The sequence below is a fragment of the Neolamprologus multifasciatus genome, unplaced genomic scaffold (genome assembly GCF_963576455.1).
Source record: "Neolamprologus multifasciatus unplaced genomic scaffold, fNeoMul1.2 scaffold_30, whole genome shotgun sequence".
Taxonomy (NCBI): Eukaryota; Metazoa; Chordata; class Actinopteri; order Cichliformes; family Cichlidae; genus Neolamprologus; species Neolamprologus multifasciatus.
In genome coordinates, this window is record NW_028181992.1 from 21633 (window position 1) to 43002 (window position 21370).

The following is a 21370-nucleotide window of genomic DNA, read 5'->3' on the forward strand; positions in this document are numbered from 1 at the left end:
GCATTTCTTTTGATAATATAAACATTGAAGTACTTCTCAGTGTATTATAACTGTTTTGTTATAAAAAAAAAAAAAAAAAAAAAAAAACAGCAGCCCAACATTTGAACATCAAATTAATGCAGATACACAAGAATTACAGTACAGCACCAAAAGCAGCAGTCAGGCTGAGTATAATCATGATCGAGATAACAGGAGGACTTACTCTACAGTGGAGATAGGATGGGATTTAAATGAGGCCAGCTCCTTTGTCACGAGCCGTAGCAAAAGCTGCAAGGTTACACATTAGTATGAGCATCTGTTTGCTCATCTGTGAGCATTTTATTGGGCATCAGAAACAAGGGTAAAAACACAACATTGTCTTATTTTTCTCATCTCTAGCTCCTGAGCTAAATATCTGACTTTTCACTGGTTCACCAGCTGGTCTCTGCATCTGTCTGCTCTTTGCTCCTGAGCAGGTAGTGACTGATGGATTTTCTGAAAACAACTGCTTGTTGTTACAAAAAACCTTTACAGCAGCAGTGACTGAACCAAAGAGCTGGAAAACTATCAGTGTGTTCAAAGAGGCCAGTATTCTGTGCTAATGTGCACATAGGTGCCAATTTTTTGCTTTCGTTTTGTCATTTTGTAATCTTATATGATGCAAGTTAAAGGCCTTACCAACAGAGCAAGAAAGTCAGCAGTCATCAGCATGTAGAAGACCTGATCCCAGCCGCCTGCAGACAGAAGTCCAGCTAACAGCGGGCCAAGTGCTGCGCCTGACATCCCAAACATGAACAAGATTATTCGTGTACATGAATCCTCTCTTCACATTTCTACATGGGATGATTATAAATGAGCAAAAATAACACAAGGCATGCTAACATAATCATCATTAAATGGTAACTAAAGTGATATTTGTATCATTTATTATCATCAAATCCAACAAAGCCAGAGCTTCGTTGTTTAGCCTGAGCCAATGAGCCCTCATTACCCTGAACACGCAATTGTACACAAATTTAAAATCAATTCTTGGCTGAGGATTCATGCACTTGTTAAATGTAATTATTAACAATTATTACTATCATACATATCACTAATAGGACCCTAATAAGACCCCTCATTCTCATCCAAACAAGCCGTAAACATAAGCTGAGCAGCAGTACTGACCTACAGATCCTGTGCCATCAATGATGGCTGTGACTGTAGACAGTGCTCTGGCGTTGCCTTTCAGGCTCTTGTGGGTGCCCTACAGCCAAATAGAAGAAAGGGGGGCAGAGAAAAGACGACAAGGGGAGAATGTGATTTTAAAATGAAATAAATGATGATTTACAAACACAATCAAACTCGAATTACAGTAGTGTTAAACATCCTTACCAAATCAGCAGACACTGCAGTTGTGATGAGCGCATATGGTCCATTCACTAGACCTCCGCACACTAACAGCATCCCTGAAGCACACAGATTAAGGAAGTTTTATCCTGGTTGTAAGGAATGGAAATTCTGCAGCCACTGAAATCTTACTGCTGGAAACAAATGCATGCAGGCTGAGGTGTTTGTGTCCTCCACAAACCTGCCGGTAGTGTCTTACTAGCATGTGCACTTCTCTTCATTAGAATGGGTGTTCATGTAATTACAGTAAACGTGAGCTGATATTGCTCTGAAGGCACTACATTGTATCCCATAATGCCAACTTCCCTTGACCATCAGCAGCTCAGAGGGAATAACCAAGAGTCGTCATTTATGCCACAGTAAACAAGTCACTTGTGTTTATTTAGATTTGATTGGACATTCAATCGCTGACTGATAACCTACTGTAATAAATGCAACCAGCTCATGTGACTAAATTTGTACGGACCTCAGCACCTGGAGACAAAGGGCGAGATAACTCTAGTGCTGATATGAATTTATTTATTGTCCGTCTCGTGAATCAAAGTGGGTGCTGGTTCCACAGAAGGCGGCCAGAAAGCTGCAGGCTCTGCCTCCCATTCTACTTTAAGTAACCTGGGAACCAGGAGTAAGCCTGCAGTATGAGAGGAATTTGATTGGCTTCTGTTTGAACAAACAACACATGACAGGTCTGGACTGCAGGCCGCTTTTGAACCTTTTACTGCAGAGCCATACTACTGAAGCATATGCTAACATGCCTTTATCCTTTCATTTACATGTATTACAATTAAGGAACAGAAAATTGTTCCAGACCTACTGATTAACTATCATTCAGTGGTAGCATGTTCTTACCAATCATTGGCCCCAAACCAAACTCACTGATCATGGAGAAGCCGTAAAGCTGCAGGAAAAGAATAAAACAGGACAGTTAACGCTCACATGTCTAATATCACCTCATACTCTTACATGTAAGCCTTTTACTATAAAAATAGCATGAAATGTGTTGTAATCTTTGCTCCTCAGCAATTATACTCACTGGACACTTTATAGGGGACACTTGTTCAACAAGTTGTTAACGCAAATACACAGCCAATCACATGGCAGTAACTCAATTTAGGGATGTAGACAAGGTCAAGATGCTGATGTTTAAACTGAGCATCAGAAAGGGAAAAGAGGTGATATAAGTGTCTGTGAACATGGCGTGGTTGTTGGCTGGTCGGCGCTGATGATGGCTGATGTCAGATGGGGGTCACTCCTCTCAGCAGTAAACTGAGGCTACATTTACTGTCCAAAATTTGGACAACAAAAAACTGCACAGATTTGGTATTTTGAGACAGTTTCTGTCTGCTAGTTTTTTCACATGTGAAGTGAGTTCACTGTGCTCAAAGGGTCTCTGCAGTCACCAGATCTCCACCTGACAGTGTGCCTTCAGGATGTACTGGAACAGAAAATATACTTTCTAGACAATCAGCCAACAACTGAAGAATGTTTTGAGGACCTATCGATCTATGAAATGAAGAATCGCGGTAGTTCTGAAGGCAAAACGGAGCCAACCTGCACCACCTAATGAAGGGACTGTGTCAAGTGCTGCACAGCAGGGGGAGCCAAAAACCTGGTCTAATCTCCCCTGTGCAGGCTTCATAATCAAAGAGTGTTCTCACAGTCTTGCAGCACACAGTGGAAGATGTTTCCTGACTGTTGCAGTACAGTGAACACTTACTGTAGGAGCAGCTAGCAGTAACATGACTGCACAGGTGGTGGCTCGCTTCCCCAATTTATCAGAGATCACGCCTGCTAAGACGCCCTCTATACGACAGAAAGACACATTCAGTCGTTAATCATCATAATACTTCATGGTAATCATATTGTACATTGCTTCATAAACCCTGACAGCTGGTCTCTATCGGGGTTAATTATCACAAACCTAAAACCACAGACATGCAAAACATGCACGAAGCTTCCAGGTCTGAAAAGTGAAGCTGAATAGATTTTAAACCTGCATTCTGTCTGAAGGCCAGCAGGGAGAGACTCTTTCTGTGTATGCACAGTGTGCATGTCTATGGGAAAATGTCCCTCTGTTCTTTTGCTCTGTAAACTGCATGGCTTAATTTTCTAGATCACAAATCTGAATATTAGTAGAACCTGGGACCATTTCGTGGCCTTTGCGTTTTTTAATTCCACGCCATTTCCACTGTGTTTAATGGAACATAGCCAAATTTTCAAACATGTATTTTTTTTTTCATTTTATTTTAAAATTTCAGTCTGAGTTTCTTAAATGAGCTTAAATGGCTGAGCTAAAGGCATACATCCACTATCGAACCTCGTGGCCGATTTCTGCCCCATTGAAACCCATTATAAATGCTATTTTTCATACCACCATTATTTTTACAACGGTTAATGTGATTGTCTCAGTTATGGTGCCATTTTGGAGTCCGGACCTTAAACCTGTAATTTTTCCATTTGTCCATCAGATGGCGCCATTTTTTCATATTTCAAGCAATGAACGAACTTCAGCCAAAATTAAAGATTTTGAGCGTGTCGTTCTGCAATAAAAAGTGTAACTGTGCTTTTTTTAAAAATATAAAGGCCTTTATGTCTAAAAAAAAAAAGAAAAAAAGACACAAACACACTTTTTCTTTCAAAAGTATTTTCTCTCAGACGGCCACACTGCAATATAAACAAATTAAATAAAATCAAGGACCAAAACCAAATTTTTTTTTTCTCAAAGATTTATTTATTGCTTTTCCCCAACAACATTTTAACCAACAGGAAGAGAGAGTTCAAATAAAATAAAGGAGAAAATTAATAAAACAAATTTAAAAAATAATTTGAGTGTATAATAGTAATGTATGTACATTATATATGAATAGTGTTAGGGGAACATATAGATATAGTTATTCATACTCTCCCATGTAGATCAGTCAAATATTATTACAGGAAGAAAAAAAAAAAAATATATATATATATATATATATATATATATATATATATATATATATATATATATATATATACATATATATCTATACACACACACATATACACACACACACACATATATACATATATATACATATGCACACATATATATGTACATGTATACAGATAAATAGAACAAAACAAAACAAACCTCCCCCCCCCAAAAAAAAACAAAAAACAAAAAACAAAAAAAAACACACAAACAACAACAACAACAAAAAAAAACAAACAAACAAAAAAACAAAAAAAAAAAAAACCACAAGGGTTAACAGATAGTGCTCCAGAAAAGTATAAAACAAGTATAACATAGTGAGACATAGGTTTAAGTGCATTATTCCAGGACTTCAGGCTGAAGTTTAGTCCAAGGGTGTCAAATTAATTAGAGAGGCATCTGAACTAACGGTTGCAGTGATAAACTGTGTCCTCTTCAGTTCCAGTCCATTTAATTTCACTTCTCTTCTCCTGTCCTATTGAGCAGTCCAGCACTCGCAGGCCCCCCAGGTTCTCTTTAATAGCTGCAACACTACTTCTCCCATACAGGTTGAATGGATATAGTCATTTCTATTCACTATCGATCGTCTCCTCACTTTCCAAAAATAACAAAAAATTTCCCCACATTTTTTTAAAGGAAGCATGTTTACCCTTTATCATAGACGTAAGTTTCTCCAAAGCAAGGGATTTTGACAGTGTCGATAACCAAGTTCTCAGGTGTGGTCTACTAATGGATCTCCATGATTTGGCTATGCTATATTTCGCCTGTAACAGGCAGAAGATTGTGGTTTTTTGGTTAACCTTACTCAGCTGGATTTCAGCGGGGAAAATTCCTAGAATGCATAGTTTAGGACACAGTTTCAGCTTGACACTTGTAATATGCGCAATTACATCTAAAACTTCTTTCCAAAACTTTTGGATTTTTGAGCATTCCCATAGGCAATGCATCAGTGTGCCTTTTTCCCCACATTTAACACATATGTCTGGGGTTTTGGGGTCAAATTTGTTTAATAATGTTGGGGTGATATATGTTCTCATTAACCATTTAGACTGAATTAGTTTAAATTGGGTGTTTATAGATTGTGTTTGGGCTTTCAAGCAGGCTTTTTGCCATTCCTCTGTAGTTATTCTACACTCTAAGTCTTGACACCATGCAAGTCTTTCTTTTTCTGAGGATGTTTGAGAGCCGTCTCTGAGGTTGCTGTAAAAACGGGATATTAAACCCTTCTTCAGCTGATGGTTTATTGCTATGTCCTCTAATGAGTTTAGAGTGGGCAATGTTAAGGATTTTTGAGTTTTTGAAATGAAGCTTCTGATTTGAAGAAATTTGAAAAAGTGTTTAGTTGGAATGCCAAATTTCTCTGTCAAGCCATTAAAACATAGCAGGGTGTCCTTGTCAAATAGGTCTGCAACTTTGCACAGGCCTCTGACGGCCCACATTTTAAAGCCCAAATCTTTCCAGCCGGGTTTAAAGGCCCTATTGCCCCAGATAGGTGAGAATTGGGATAGTGCTGGCGTTTCATCTTTAAACTTGAGTGCGTCGAACCAGACACGGATAGTATTTTTAACAAAGAGGTTTGGTGTATCTTTCATCAGATCTTTATACTTTGCGGAGTACAAGTAAGTGCTGAGCGGTAAGGGGGTAGTGCTTGTCCTTTCTAGATTTACCCAGGGTAAGGTTGTTGTTGAAAACCAGCATGAGGCCGCAGAAAGCTGGGCAGCCCAGTAGTACCATTTGAGGTTTGGAACACACAGACCTCCCCTGTCATACGGGAGATATAGTAGCGAGAGGCGCAGTCTGGCTCGTCTGTTATTCCAAATGAATTTAATGAATATTGTTTTTGCCTTTGTGAAGAAGTCATCTGGAGGGCTGAGAGGAATGACTTGGAAGAGATATAAAAATTTTGGAAGAACGTTCATCTTGAGAATATTTACACGTCCAATCAAAGAGATTGGCAGCATAGACCATCTATTGATTAAGTCAACAACAGAGTTGATAGTGGGAGTGTAATTTGCATGTACCAAATCGTTAATTTTTGGTGTGATTTTTATACCTAGATAGGTAAGACTGTCTCTGGCAACTTGAAACATTGTTTGAATAGGTGGTTTAATTCTTTCAGAATGTTTAAAGAAGAGGATGGCCGACTTAGATTCATTAATTTTATAACCGGAGATATTGCCAAAGAGATTAATTGTTTTGAGTAACTGGGGAATTGAGCTCTTTAATTTAGATAGCATTAAGATAATGTCATCCGCGAATAATCCAATTTTGGACTCAATATTATTTGTTCTAATGCCAGAGATATTTTGATTGCTCCTTATCGCAATAGCCAATGGTTCTATTGCTAGGACGAAAAGAAGAGGCGAAAGGGGACAGCCTTGACGTGTACCTCTGCCTAGATAGAATGGTCTAGATATGATATTGTTAGTTCTAACTGAGGCTATAGGTTTATCATATAATATTTTGACCCAGGTCATGAAATAACTGCCAAAGCCAAATTGAGACAGTACCTTATAGAGGTAGTTATGTTCGACCCTATCAAAAGCTTTTTCTGCGTCCAAGGAGAGCAGAGCCATGTTTGGATGTTCTGAATTTGAGTAAAGTACATTCAGTACTCTGCGAATACCATGCTGCGCTTGCCGGCCTTTTACAAAACCATTCTGGTCAGTATCAGCAAGAAGATGAAGGTACCGTTCAAGTCTGTTTGCCAGTACTTTACTTATTATCTTGGCGTCAGAGTTTATTAATGAAATTGGTCTATAAGATTCACATTTTGTTGGTGGTTTCCCAGGCTTAGGGAATACCGTTATGAGAGCATTACGCAAGGAGGGGGGAAGCTCTTTTAAATCATAACTTTCCACTAGCATGTCGTACAGAGGGCGTACTAATTTGTCTTTAAATATTTTGAAAAGGTCTAGTGGGATTCCATCTGGGCCGGGTGTTTTTCCCATTTTTAATTTATCAATTGCAATCGACAGTTCACTCATAGATAACTGAGAGTCTAATTCGCATCGAGCTTCTTCAAAGAGTGAAGGGATGCTTATTGAGTCAAAGAAGGATTCTAGTGATTCTTGAGTCGCATCTCTTATTGAGGTATATAATTGTGAGTAGTAGAGTTCAAAGAGTTCATTTATTCTGTGAGGATCTGTGGTGTTTTCGTCTGCAGTTCTAATTTCATTTATCGTTTGTTCGTTCAGTAGCGTTTTTATGCGCCATGCCAAAAGTTTTCCTGCCTTCTCTCCCTGGTCATAATAGGTCTGTCTCAGTCTAAGTAGTCCTGCTGAGGCTTTCTCAGTAGTTAATTTATCATATTTTGCTCTCAATCTTAAAAGTTTTTGTTGTTTTTCTTTAGAGTCATTTAGGTTTATCTCAAGTTCCACTTCTTTTATTTGACCTTCGAGGTCCAACATCTCAGTATAATTTTTATTTGCTTTGTTTTTGGTGTAGCTTATCATCTGCCCACGAATAAAAACCTTAAAGGCTTCCCATCTTACTGAGGCTGTAGTTTCGGATTTATTAAAGTAGAAATAGTCATCAATATTTTTGCCTACATATTCCAAGAATTTTTGATTATGCACCCAGTGTGGTTTTAAACGCCAAATAGGATTACGTCTAAGAGCTGTTGTGACTGAGAAGTTAAGCGTAGTTAATGAGTGGTCAGATATAAGCACACTTTTATATGAACAGCTGTTAATTCTGGGGATAAGACAGTTTGAAATAAGAAAATAATCTATGCAACTGCGGCTATTATGACTGGCTGAATAGCAGGAGTATTCTCTCCCTGTTGGATTTTTAAATCTCCATATATCTTTAAGATTCAATTCAGACATAAAGTGTTGTATGGCTTGTCTAGATTTTGGATGAGAAGAGTCTGAACCTGATGATCTATCAAGCTCAGGTTCTAGGGTACAGTTAAAGTCCCCCCCAACAATTATCTCACCGTGGAGGGCTGCAATAGAGAGGAATAGATTGTTGTAAAAGGTGAAGTCGTCGATATTGGGGCCATATAAATTAACTAAAATTAAGTCTTGGTTCAGCACGGAGCATTGTAGGATGATGAATCTCCCTGCAGGGTCTAAGATGGGTTTTTTTTTACAGTTTTTTCTGATTGCTTAAGCACATTTTTTGTAACTATTGGCTATTTTTGCAAAACTCTACACACAAATAAGAAAACCTGTCACCCAATTATCAAAACATTGTAGTTCTCTTGCAAAAGCGAACACAGCTAGATTAACTCTTCACACCTTCGTAAAAATGGTGTTTTCGTATCAAACAGTACACACAAGCCATCATCTACTAAGCACACAATGCGCTAACTGCACACTGATGGTATGAATAAAAAACACATCTGGCTTTTGCTTTCTCTGTGCACAAGGTAGGCTATGTCAGTTAACTTCAAGTACTATTACAGTTTTTTCTGAATGCTTAAACCCTAACTGTGATTCTTATAGCACAATTTCTAAAACTATTAATACTTATAGCAAAACCACTCACTGAGTTTGCAAAACTAAAAGCACAAACACTGCTTTGCACTTAGTTTGCCATTTTGTAACACACACTTTGCAAACCTGTAGCTACAATCCACTGCACAGCACTCTTTTTGCAGAACTGTAAACACAACTCACTGCTTTACACTCAATTTCCAAATGATCAATGCACTCCTAGCAAAACTATACACATTTAAGGCCATTATTTACACTATTTTGCCAACTGTCTGGCACACTGTCACATGTGAAAACTTTTTTAGATAATTAGTTCACTTTGCAGTCAGCCTAAGCACTATAATACAGGTAAGCTCTGTGTGTGGAGTACAATGGAGGGAGCAGGAAGAGTGAGAAGTAGAGGAGGCCGAGGAAGAGGACGTGGAGGTGAAGAAGTAGGAAGAAGAGGACGACAAGGACAAGGAGGAGCAAGATGAGGACGAGGAGGGGGGAGAGGAGGACGAGGAGGGGGGAGAGGAAGGGTAAGAAGAGTAAGAAATAGAATTGCTGATGACATCAGAGCTACAATAGTGGACCATGTAATCAACTGTGGAATGACCCTGAGGGGAGTTGGCCAACGGGTCCAGCCTAACTCAAGCCGCTACACTGTAGCAAGTATCATAAGGATATTTTGAAATGAGAATCGGTTAGTACAGTCACTTTGCACTAAGATTTGTAGCACTGCCATATGCTGATGAGAAACACAACAATACCATAGATGTAAAAATACTGAAATTGTTACTTTACAGAATTGCTAGACAACCAGATGCTGGGGCAGAGGAAGCATGTTCACTGCAGACCAAGAAACCCATATAGTCAATATGGCGATTGCAAATAATCCTATACTTGGTAATAAACACTTGTGTTTGTTTTGATGTGTGTGAATAAACACCAGTACTTGAAGTTTGGATCCCTCTATGCTTACGAATCTATGACAAAAGTATGAGCTCAAACTGACATAGCCTACCTTGTGCACAGAGAAAGCAAAAGCCAGATGTGTTTTGTATTCATACCATCAGTGTGCAGTTGGCGCATTGTGTGCTTAGTAGATGATGGCTTGTGTGTACTGTTTGATACGAAAACACCATTTTTATGAAGGTGTGAAGAGTTAATCTAGCTGTGTTCGCTTTTGCAAGAGAACTACAATGTTTTGATAATTGGGTGACAGGTTTTCTTATTTGTGTGTAGAGTTTTGCAAAAATAGCCAATAGTTACAAAAAATGTGCTTAAGCAATCAGAAAAAACTGTATTCACACACATCAAAACAAACATAAGTGTTTATTTCCAAGTATAGGATTATTTGCAATCGCCATATTGACTATATGGGTTTCTTGTTCTGCAGTGAACATGCTTCCTCTGCCCCCAGCATCTGGTCGTCTAGCAATTCTGTAAAGTAACAATTTCAGTATTTTTACATCTATGGTATTGTTGTGCTACAAATCTTAGTGCAAAGTGACTGTACTAACTGATTCTCATTTCAAAATGTCCTTATGATGCTTGCTACAGAGTAGTGGCTCGAGTTAGGCTGAACCCGTTGGCCAGCTTCCCTCAGGGTCATTCCACGGTTGATTACATGGTCCACTATTGTAGCTCTGATGTCATCAGCAATTCTATTTCTTACTCTTCTTACCCTTCCTCTCCCCCCTCCTCGTCCTCCTCTCCCCCCTTCTCATCCTCCTCTTGCTCCTCCTTGTCCTTGTCGTCCTCTTCATCCTACTTCTTCACCTCCACGTCCTCTTCCTCGGCCTCCTCTACTTCTCACTCTTCCTGCTCCCTCCATTGTACTCCACACACAGAGCTTACCTGTATTATAGTGCTTAGGCTGATTGCAAAGTGAACTAATTATCTAAAAAAGTTTTCACAAGTGAAAGTGTGCCAGACAGTTGGCAAAATAGTGTTAATGATAGCCATACATGTGTATAGTTTTGCTAGGAGTGTGTTGGAAATTTGGTAATTGAGTGTAAGCAGTGAGTTGTGCCTACAGTTTTGCAAAGTGTGTGTTACAAAATTGCAAACTGAGTGCAAAGCAGTGTTTGTGCTTTTAGATTTGCAAACTCAGTGAGTGGTTTTGCTATAAGTATTAATAGTTTTAGGAATTGTGCTATAAGAATCACAGTTAGGGTTTAAGCATTCAGAAAAAACTGTAATACACATGGGCACTGATTTATGAATGAGTGTTGCCACTCCTCTAGCATGCGTTGAGAAGTGGCTAGAGAAAACCTGACCTGGCCATCTCCTCCTTATCCGGGCAATTTCACTCGCAAGTAAGTGTGTTTCTTGAATAAAGACTATCTTTGGGTGATATTGTTTAATTCTATCCATTACTCTTTTCAGTTTAATACATTTCCTAAGGCCTCTTACATTCCAGGAAATTAGTTCAATATTTGAATAACTACTCATACAGTTTGTGCCCTTAGTAACCTAAACCTGACTACATCTCGTCTCTCCTGTCGGAACTCACAAATTATTATTTCAAGAACACTACACTTTAAAGACAAACTCTTACAAACAAAAAAACAAAAAAACAAAACAACCCAGAGACCTCCCATCGGTGTAGATCTCAAAACCTTCCCCCCCAAAGTCATTACAGCTTGGTTATGCATCAGATCCATGAAAAGGAGCTGATAAAGCGTCCTATTATTGATTCGAAGCTTCAAACTTAGGTCCGACCGTATTAACTAAAGGAGTGGCCACATAATATAAATTGAATGAAAAGATTTAAATATAACATATCTAAGGCCATCTATATCATACCTGTACACCAACAGTCGCTGTAAGTCCGAACTGAAATTGTTCATCAGAATTGCACATTTTAGATATGTTAGATATGTAGATAGTGTTTCGGAGTGGGCGTGAATTTATCCCTCGTTTTGTTGGCGGAGTCTTCGTATGAAATCTTCCACCTCCGTTGGTGTGTGGAAAAGGAGCCTGTTGTCATGGTGGAAAATCCTCATTTTTGCTGGAAAGATCAGTCCGAAATTTATGTGCATTTCACGGAGTTGTTGTTTTACCTGGTTGTATTGTTTCCGTTGTTTCTGGACCTCCGTCGACAGGTCAGGGAAAAACATCACGTGATGTCCGTTGTGTATTATTTTTCCCTTCAGACGTGCCGCTCTCATCACCCTCATCTTGTCTTGATAATTCAAGAACTTCATGATGATCACACGGGGTGGGCCATTTGGGGTATTTCGGCCTTGTAGCCTGTGTGCTCGCTCAATGATAGGTGGGGATTGGAACGCGTCCCGTCCCAAAACGTCAACTAGCCATGTTTGCAAAAATATTGTGATTTCTCCTTGTTCGGTATTCTCGGGTAATCCGACGAGTCTCAGATTGGATCTCCAGCTTCTGTTTTCGAGGTCGTCCACTTTTAGCTGGAGTTCCTGAAGTTTCTTATGAAGGGAAGCCTCTTTACTTGTGAGGGAAGAGACGTCGTCTTCAACTTTGCTAATGCGAGTTTCTGCTGAGGTAAGCCTCTCTGAAAACACTCCAATTGCGTCTTTTATTTCTTGGTTTGATGTTATAACTTCTTGCAGTTGAGCAGTGAAGTGTATTTTCAGCGATTGAATTGCGGCCAAAACACTCACCTTGGTCTGTTGGGCGCTAGCACTAGCTCCTTCCATCTTCTCGGTTTCAAGTTCGTTGCTAGCATTGTTGTCTGATCCATCCTTTCCGGCTGTTTTAGATTTAAACCTATGTTTAGTTGGCATCCTAGCTGTTTAGATCAGGACCAAAGCTTAGGTCGGAGAGGAAGCCACTAAAAGGTTGACTTTTAACAGCTGTTTAGGCGTACTTAAAGGATGTTAAGGTCGGAGCTCGAAGTCTTGCTGCCGTTCAAGTGGACCAAAACCAAATTACTTAATTAAAAAATTAATTTTTTACCTTGAAATACAATTTTTTAAAACTGCTGCGGTTAAATCACCTATGACCCGGAAGTAGTTACTGACGGGAAGCCATTTGGTGCGTTTGTAAACAAACCCTGGAAGAGACGCATGTGAGATGGACGCGTTTTTTTTTTTTTTTTTATCTCTTCAACGGTCACAAATCGGGTAGTGACACAACTATCTGCAAATTGTGAGCGAAGCGGAGATCCAAGGGAACCGTCACGGTGGAATTTCGAAAAACTTACGGACAATGGCGAGGCTGGCCACCGTTCTCGCGCACAAGTCGCCATTTGGTGACCTGTGCGCACCGAGAACGGTGGCGAAGTCTCGGGAATAAACACCCCGCTCGCAGTCGGGAGTACGAAAAGTGCTGATGTTTTCGTGAAAAGTAAACGTAAGTATTGTTACATTATTATTTTGAAGGTTACAACAGAAAATTATTAATTTTTAAATGTTACGATGGCCGTGACGTCCTGCCTATCTTTTTTCTTTGTTTACTATGCATGTAAACAAATAAAAATCCTCTAGTTTTATTGTGGATCCTCTAGTTTTATTGTCTATGCAGCAGATTACTTCTAAATGTAACGGTGTGTTCACACCGAACGCGATGGACGCGAATAGAGCGTCAGGTTTACATGTAAAGTCAATGGAAAAGCGCGATGACACGTGATTGCAGGTCACGCGAAAATTCGGAAGCAGATTTGCGTCGCGAAAACGCCAAAACGCACTGTCTGGCGCGTTTGACTCGCGAAAAACACCGCGCGTGAGTTTTTGTGTTGCATTTTGTGCATACCTGCGGTTTGCGTCTACCGCTCGAGTTGGAAAAATCTGAGCTCAAGCGTCAAATCGCGCCGCGACAACCAATCAGGAGCCTGGTGACGTGGGCTCTGACCTAGGTCAAAGGGGCAGATCCAGCCAAAGCCCTTGATTCTTCATTCAGTATGGAGGAAAAGCTCATCAGTGCCGTGGCTAATCACCCAGAGCTATATGATGCTAGCTACTACTTCTACCGAGACAGGAATAAAAAGGACCTAGCTTGGAGACACATAAGTGAGGAGATCGGGCAACCTGGTAAGTTCATTCCTTCTTCGTTTTAATTTTCAGACTGACCCGATGAACCCGCGCAAAAGCTAGCAAGCCCGCCTACTGTCCCGCTATTTTCCCACTGATGTACAAATACCTTTCCGCTAACAAGATAATGCGTTTATTCAGAGGACATCTGCAGGAGAAAGTGGAAGAGCCTCAGGGACACTTATAATAAGGAGAAGAAGACAGAGAAGGAGAAGAGGAGTGGGTCTGCAGCAGGATCGGGGAGAAGATGGAAGTTCTTCGCGGTCATGGGGTTTCTGGACCCCTTCCTCACCCCGCGGGAGACAAGCGGAAATATGGTGCTGACCGTGGAGAACCTCTCCCCCGAGGACCAGGGACAGCCCGGAGAGGCAGCAGGGGAGTGTCAGTCAGAAGGTATGTTTACAATGAATTAATGTACGCAGTTAATTTATGTGTGTTGTCATACAGGAACATATTTTGTTTATTAATAAACAGTATACAGTAGTCCCGCTGTTCATCCGTCACTGCCTCGCCTTTTCGTAGATTTTTTTAATTGCATCGTACAGCTTTCAACAATGCACATTGCATTCTGCAGCCCAAATGACAAATCTCCTCCGTGTCGTGTCTCCTGCGCTTGCCAAACTTATCATTTTTGGTTTTGATAACCATCACGTCCAATAGAAAAAAACAGCACAAAAACACTCATAACTATGACCCTCATTCGAAAATAGACACCTGCACCGGTGTTCCAGATCTACTGGCGTTTAGATCTACTGGCGTTTAGATCTACTGGCGTTTAGATCTACTGGCGTTGGTCGAACAGATGTGTGGCAGTCTTGCGTTTCAGGAACTGCTACCGACAAACCAGTAAAAAAAACGCCAAATGTGTCATCTGTGACACTTGTGAGGTTATCTCAAACACACTCCGTCAGTCTGGATGCTTTTGAACAACAAAATGTTTAAAAATGTGGCGAGTTTACCTGGTGATATCCTCATGCGCGACGCGATCGTGAAAACAGCAAACAATTAACACCACGCCGGTGTTGTTCACAGGACAGCAAGAGTAAACGATCGGGAGACTCTTGTCGTCGTTATCGTTCCCCTCGCATGTTTTATTTTTCTGGTTTCAGCGTTTTTGCTTCACAACTAAAGCGAGCAGTTTCCTTTGTGCACTAACATGGAGTCGAATCAACCAGCGCCACCTCTGGCCAAGTGCCACAGCCTACAGCCAGATCAACTTATGACACACATCTGCAGCACGTTTGAATTCGTTTCATGCACAATACATTTGTACTTTCATGCAAATACACCTTTGAAAAGAATGAAATGATATCATATATTCCTTATTGGCCTACATTTGTACAAAATTCCAAATTATATACACAAAGTCATAGAAATCACCACCCCTGTTCATCATGATTTTAATATTCTCTTTTTCCATAACAATGAAATACGCCTTGGACAAATATGACACATCAATATTTCATTAGTGTTGTCACATCACATCCTGTAAGCAGAGTCTGTCTGTGTCTTTTCTCTGGAAATGAATATTTCCAGACAATATAGGCAATCCATCAACATGGCTGGGGAGTTGGTAGTTATATACCGTCTGTATAAGTTCGGTTAATCTAATGAACATTTGTAAGGAGATGGCAGTTACTGTGAATTTACAGCAGTTACACAGTGATTAGTAATAAACAGCCAGTGAGAGTGAGTGGATTTAAGAAAGTCAGTGACTCAGGTGTGGCGATTGGTTTGTCATCTGTTTTTGGGACTGGAGGAGACGTAGAAATCTTTTGTTTTAAATCTAAGTTAGGAAGATTCCTGTTTGAAAACAAGCACTTTTTGTGAGAAATGCAAGAAGTACATCTGCAGAAAGCACACAGTTACATTCTGTCCATCATGTGGACAAAACTGAAAATGTTGAACATTGAAAAACTGAGAACGTTGGGCCAGTTCAAAAGAAATGTGTTTGTAAGAGCGAAAAACCAAATTGTTCCTAAAATAGTTATGGAAAGTCTAACTGTTGTATGTCTGTGTTCTACATGTTTATCTCATGGAAAATAAAGTTGCTATTGTTTTATTGCAGTTTTTTGATAATTCTGAGTGGATTTACACAGTACAGATCTAAATGACCCGCAACAAAATCAATGTCAATTGTTTGTTCTTCAACATAATACAAGGGTTAATTTCCATAACTTGCTTATAATCTTCAATTTGTAGCAGATCGACAATCACATAGCAGAAGCAGTCTCCAATGGACGTACCACAGCCTACTACTAGATTAACTTGTGACACATCTGCACCTGCTGCTATGATCACATTGAGTAGAGGCTGAGTGGCTGCACTTATCCCTGGTACATTCAGATCTACCCACAAACATGTTGACAGATGCAATCCCAGCAATGTGGATTGTCAACACTAAAAACAATCAGTAAGCAAAGACAACAGGGATAATTTTTTTCTGTTTATTTAGAATGCACAACATTTGTAGTCGCCTTCTGCACAGGGGAAGTCCACACACACTGTGTGGTACCACTTTCCACAGAAGGTGCATTCAATCTGAAAGATTGGATGAGATTGTTGGGGTCATTGTCTGACTGTTTATTACTAATCACCTGCTGTACATTCACAGTAACTGCCATCTCCTTACAAATGTTTATTAGATTAACCATACTTATACAGACTGTATATAACAACCAACTCTAAAATCTTTGTTCGCAGAGAAAAGACACAGACAGACTACGCTAACGACATGTGATGTTACAACACTAGTGAAATATTAGTGTCATTTCACTCTTTTCAAAGGTTTATTTGCATGACGCACAAACAGACACGATTGAAAGGTACAAATGTGTTGTGCATGAAACGAATTCAAACGTGCTGCAGATGTGTGTCACAGGTTGATCTGGCTGTAGGCTGTGGCACTTGGCCAGAGGTGGCGCTGGTTGACTCGAGTCCATGTTAGTGCACAAAGTAAACTGCTCGCTTTAGTTGTGAAGCAAAAACGCTGAAACCGGAGTAATAAAACATGCGAGGGGAACGATAACGACGACAAGAGTCTCCCGATCGTTTACTCTTGCTGTCCTGTGAACAACACCTGCGTGGTGTTAATTGTTTGCTGTTTTCGCGATCGCGTCGCGCATGACAATATCACCAGGTAAACTCGCCACATTTTTAAACATTTTGTTGTTCAACAGCATCCAGACTGACGGAGTGTGTTTGAGATAACCTCACAAGTGTCACAGGTGACACATTTGGCATTTTTTTGCTGGTTTGTCGGTAGCAGCTCCTGAAACGCAAGACTGCCACACATCTGTTCGATCAACGCCAGTTGATCTAAACGCCAGTAGATCTGGAACACCGGGAGCAAAAAAGGCGCACAAAAGTGGCGCCCCAGACAGAGAAAAAGCGCGGCATAATACTTTTACGTTTTAAAATCGACAAAAGTTTGCACTTTGAGAATCAACTTGTGAGAACTGGGACTACTGCTCATGTGCTGCAATAAATGAGAGACCACTGTATATAAAAGTATATAATATTCTCTATGACTATTGTCTTCAACCTGTTAACATTTATTATTGTCTTGATAGAGTCAAGTAATCATGCAGCAGAGTCCTCCCCTGTCTCTTCTCCTGGCTCCCCAGTCCCTGGTCCCTCAGCTCCTGCTGCTGCACCCACAGGTATGAACATCAAGCACTGATAGCTTTTTACTTGCTTGAATTCCCTTGTGATCACCTTTACTAAATATCTACAACCAATCTGTTTATATCATGTTTTTTTCAATTTTGAAAATGAAAATCTAGTAGCAGCCTTCTCATTACTTTGTGTTGTTTTGTGCTGTGTTTTACAGGCCCACAGAGGGGGACGGGTCCCAGGACGGTCCATCGGCGGTGGAGCTGGCCATCCTGGAGTCCCTAAAGAGGCCACGCCCATCTCCAACAGAACATTTCCTCCTCGGACTTGTTCCTGTTCTGGAGAGCATGCCGCCTCAGACACGAGAATTCATGAAATTTCAAATTTATAAATTAGCTTTTGAAAACAGCATAGCTGTGTTAAATTTGGAAACATTGGACCGTAATGATCAGTAGTTTTCTGATGAGGCAGCAGCTCTCCGGGGCAGAAACAATGTTCTTATTTTTCTCCTCCTTCTCCCTGAGGCTCTTCCACTCCAAGCTGGGTCCTTTTTATTCCTGTCTCTCTGTAAATAGTTAAATTTCATATATTTATGTTTAATGTTTTTGTTACTGAATTTATATATTTTTTCAAATAAACATTTACAATGACAAATGTCTCTGTTCTACTACACAGCAAATATTGGCACCCGACTTGACACAAGTAGAATTTATTTCATATTATACTAATGACAAAACATACTAATACAGTGGGATGCAAAAGTTTGGGCAACATTGTGAAAAGTAATTATTTTCCTGTACAAATCATTGGTTGTCACAATAAAAATTGTCAGTTAAATATATCATATAGGAGACACAGTGATATTTGAGAAGTGAAATGCAGTTCACTGGATTTACAGAAAGTGTGCAATAACTGTTTAAACTAAATCAAGCAGGTGCATAAATTGGCAACACAAAAAAAGAGAAATGAAATAAATATTTAGTGTATATCAATGTGTGTGTCTCCTATATGATATATGTAAGTGACATTTTTCATTGTAACAGCGATTCATACAGGAAAATAATGACTATTAATAAGGTTGCCTAAACTTTTGCACCACACTGTATATAGGAACATAGTGAAGACAAGTTACTTAAGAGAGTAAAAAGAGGTTAGTTTATTAAGTTATTTTGGAGTAGAAAAAAGCTCCATTTATTAAGAAAAATTTAAAAAGACAGGAACACTCTTTAGAGGTTTGTGGGTGGAGCCGTTAAAAGAGCCGTTGTGGGGAAGTCACTTGGACTTCAAACAGGCTACTCCTTTGGTTGCCAAGACACAGCTCCCTCCGCCGAGAAGTGAGCCATGAATTTCTCCCTCACCAGGACAGCCTCCCTGGAGGAGTTGTTTGCTGGCAAGGAACCTGGACAAAATTGTTTAAAATGAGTATTATGTGTACTGCAGTTACAAAATACATTATTGAAATTACAAAATTACAAATTAGAAAACATAAATCTTACATAAAACATTTAGTAATTATAAGGATAATTACATGATATATATTAGATATATTCTAAAACAGTCTGTGGGGATTATATACAAATATTCAACTATCCCAGAATTAAACCAGGTCTAAATAAAAAGGAGTGAGTATCACAGTGGTCCTAATGCTACAGTTTGCTATCAGTAAACACCGAGAGCATTCACTGTTAGCATAGCACATCCATGTTAGCAGTGTATAAATGGATGGTTTAGCATATATTAGCACAGGTATCAATAAAGGACTACTGTATTAAATACTTTTACTAACCTCAGGCAGATGGACAGGTGCTCTGCAGGTGGGATTGAGCGCCTGTAATTGGTGTCTAGGCGGGCGATTCTGGGACCGACGTGGGAAAGCAGGTCCTCAAACTGGCCGAGTGAAAGACGGTGATATCGCTGGAATCGGCCGTCATCCAGGCGCAGCTCCTGGAGCAAATGGTGAAACTCACCAAACTGCTCACGCCTCTGGAGGACCTGATGGACCCAGGTACGCGAGGACATCTTTTACGCCGCTGCTCTGCTCTCCACAGTACATAGAGAAGGGAGACTCTCTCTTCAAGCACTAGCTCGACAGCTGCCATCTTGCAAAGATACCGTCTGGCACAACTTCCTCCCACATTCCTCCCACATTTCCGATATTTTGACGCGCGATGGATTTTTCTTGGACACGCGTTGAGGCGTGAATGTGCACGCGTCAAATTAGGGGCGTTTGGGGCGTTTTTGTTCGCGTCCATTGCGTTCGGTGTGAACACACCGTAAACGTTGGTGATAAGGCTGCGCGTGTAATCTTGGACACCCGACCGGCTGCCCGTACGCCGTGTAGTCCCCACGGCGCGGGCGCGCAGCGCGCTCAGGCCGCTACTCGACGTGGCCGCATAACAGAGAAGCGCCATCCGGGGGGAAGCGTAAGGAACTTTTTTGACACATTTCACTGCGTGTTGTACACTACATGTTGTAGATGTCTTTCTGAAAGCGCTGTAACTAAGTTTAAGAATATAATCCAGCCACTGTTATCATCGTCAATGCCCTGTACCAACATAGAGCAGAGCAGCTATCTGAACGCTACCCCAACAGAGGTCGATTATCTTGTTAATAATTTCACCTCCTCACTACGTACGACTCTGGATACTGTAGCTCCAGTGAAAACTAAGGTCTCTAATCAGAAGTACCTGACCCCGTGGTAAAATTCTCAAACACGTACCCTAAAGCAGATGACTCGTAATCTGGAGAGGAAATGGCGTGTCACAAATTTAGAGGATCATCATTTAGCCTGGAGAAATAGTTTGTTGCTTTATAAGAAAGCCCTCCGCAAAGCCAGAACAGCTTACTACTCATCACTGATTGAAGAAAATAAGAACAACCCCAGGTTTCTCTTCAGCACTGTAGCCAGGCTGACAAAAAGTCAGAGCTCTTTTGAGCCAACCATCCCTTTAACGTTAACTAGTAATGACTTCATGAACTTCTTCACGAATAAAATTTTTATCATTAGAGAAAAAATTACCAATAATCATCCCACAGATGTAATATTATCTACAGCTACTCTTAGTACCATTGATGTTAAGTTAGACTCTTTTTCTCCAATCGATCTTTCTGAGTTAACTTCAATAATTACTTCCTCCAAACCATCAACGTGTCTTTTAGACCCCATTCCTACAAAACTGCTCAAAGAAGTCCTGCCATTGATTAATTCTTCGATCTTATATATGATTAACCTATCTCTAATAATCGGCTATGTACCACAGGCCTTAAAGGTGGCTGCAGTTAAACCTTTACTCAAAAAGCCATCTCTAGACCCAGCAGTCTTAGCTAATTATAGGCCAATCTCCAACCTTCCTTTCATATCAAAAATCCTTGAAAGAGTAGTTGTCAAACAGCTAACAGATCATCTGCAGAGGAATGGTTTATTTGAAGAGTTTCAGTCAAGTTTCAGAGTTCATCACAGCACAGAAACAGCTTTAGTGAAGGTTACAAATGATCTTCTTATGGCCTCTGACAGTGGACTCATCTCTGTGCTTGTCCTTCTTGACCTTAGTGCAGCATTCGATACTGTTGACCATAATATCCTATTAGAGCGATTAGAACATGCTGTAGGTATTACAGGTATTGCACTGCAGTGGTTTGTATCATATCTATCTAATAGACTCCAATTTGTGCATGTAAATGGAGAGTCCTCTTCACACACTGAGGTTAATTATGGAGTTCCACAGGGTTCAGTGCTAGGACCAATTCTGTTTACATTATACATGCTTCCCCTAGGCAGCATCATTAGAAGACATAGCATACATTTTCACTGCTATGCAGATGACACCCGGCTCTATCTGTCCATGAAGCCAGATAACACACACCAATTAGTTAAACTGCAGGAATGTCTTAAAGACATAAAGACTTGGATGGCCACTAACTTTCTGCTTCTTAACTCAGATAAAACTGAGGTCATTGTACTCGGCGCTGAAAAGCTTAGAAATATG

At 40.2% G+C, this 21370-nt stretch overlaps 2 protein-coding genes and 1 long non-coding RNA gene across 5 annotated transcripts in view; 1 reads left to right on the forward strand and 2 right to left on the reverse strand.

The window, feature by feature from the left end:
- Positions 1 to 21370, reverse strand: part of LOC146490300 (glucose-6-phosphate exchanger SLC37A1-like) — a 34393-nt gene that overhangs the window by 3140 nt on the left and 9883 nt on the right. For all 3 annotated transcript variants that reach the window (XR_014872831.1, XM_085153341.1, XM_085153342.1), the window contains 6 exons: positions 3086 to 3171; positions 2218 to 2266; positions 1354 to 1427; positions 1147 to 1225; positions 658 to 755; positions 203 to 267 (listed from right to left, as the gene is read on the reverse strand). Coding sequence is in view for 2 of the 3 variants with exons in the window: in XM_085153341.1 (XP_085009467.1) it covers positions 203 to 267; positions 658 to 755; positions 1147 to 1225; positions 1354 to 1427; positions 2218 to 2266; positions 3086 to 3171 (451 nt within the window). In the remaining variant the exon portion in view is untranslated. The remainder of the gene's footprint in view (positions 1 to 202; positions 268 to 657; positions 756 to 1146; positions 1226 to 1353; positions 1428 to 2217; positions 2267 to 3085; positions 3172 to 21370) is intronic.
- On the reverse strand, positions 5438 to 12678 carry LOC146490301 (uncharacterized). The gene is made up of 2 exons (XR_014872832.1): positions 9776 to 12678; positions 5438 to 9730 (listed from the first exon to the last, which is right to left on the reverse strand). It is a non-coding gene; the product is annotated as an uncharacterized LOC146490301 (long non-coding RNA).
- On the forward strand, positions 13480 to 17710 carry LOC146490302 (uncharacterized). Its single transcript, XM_085153343.1, has 4 exons — positions 13480 to 13769; positions 13911 to 14162; positions 17342 to 17431; positions 17602 to 17710. Exons 1-4 carry the CDS (start codon positions 13640 to 13642, stop codon positions 17667 to 17669), a joined length of 540 nt encoding a protein of 179 aa, XP_085009469.1. The 5' UTR covers positions 13480 to 13639; the 3' UTR covers positions 17670 to 17710.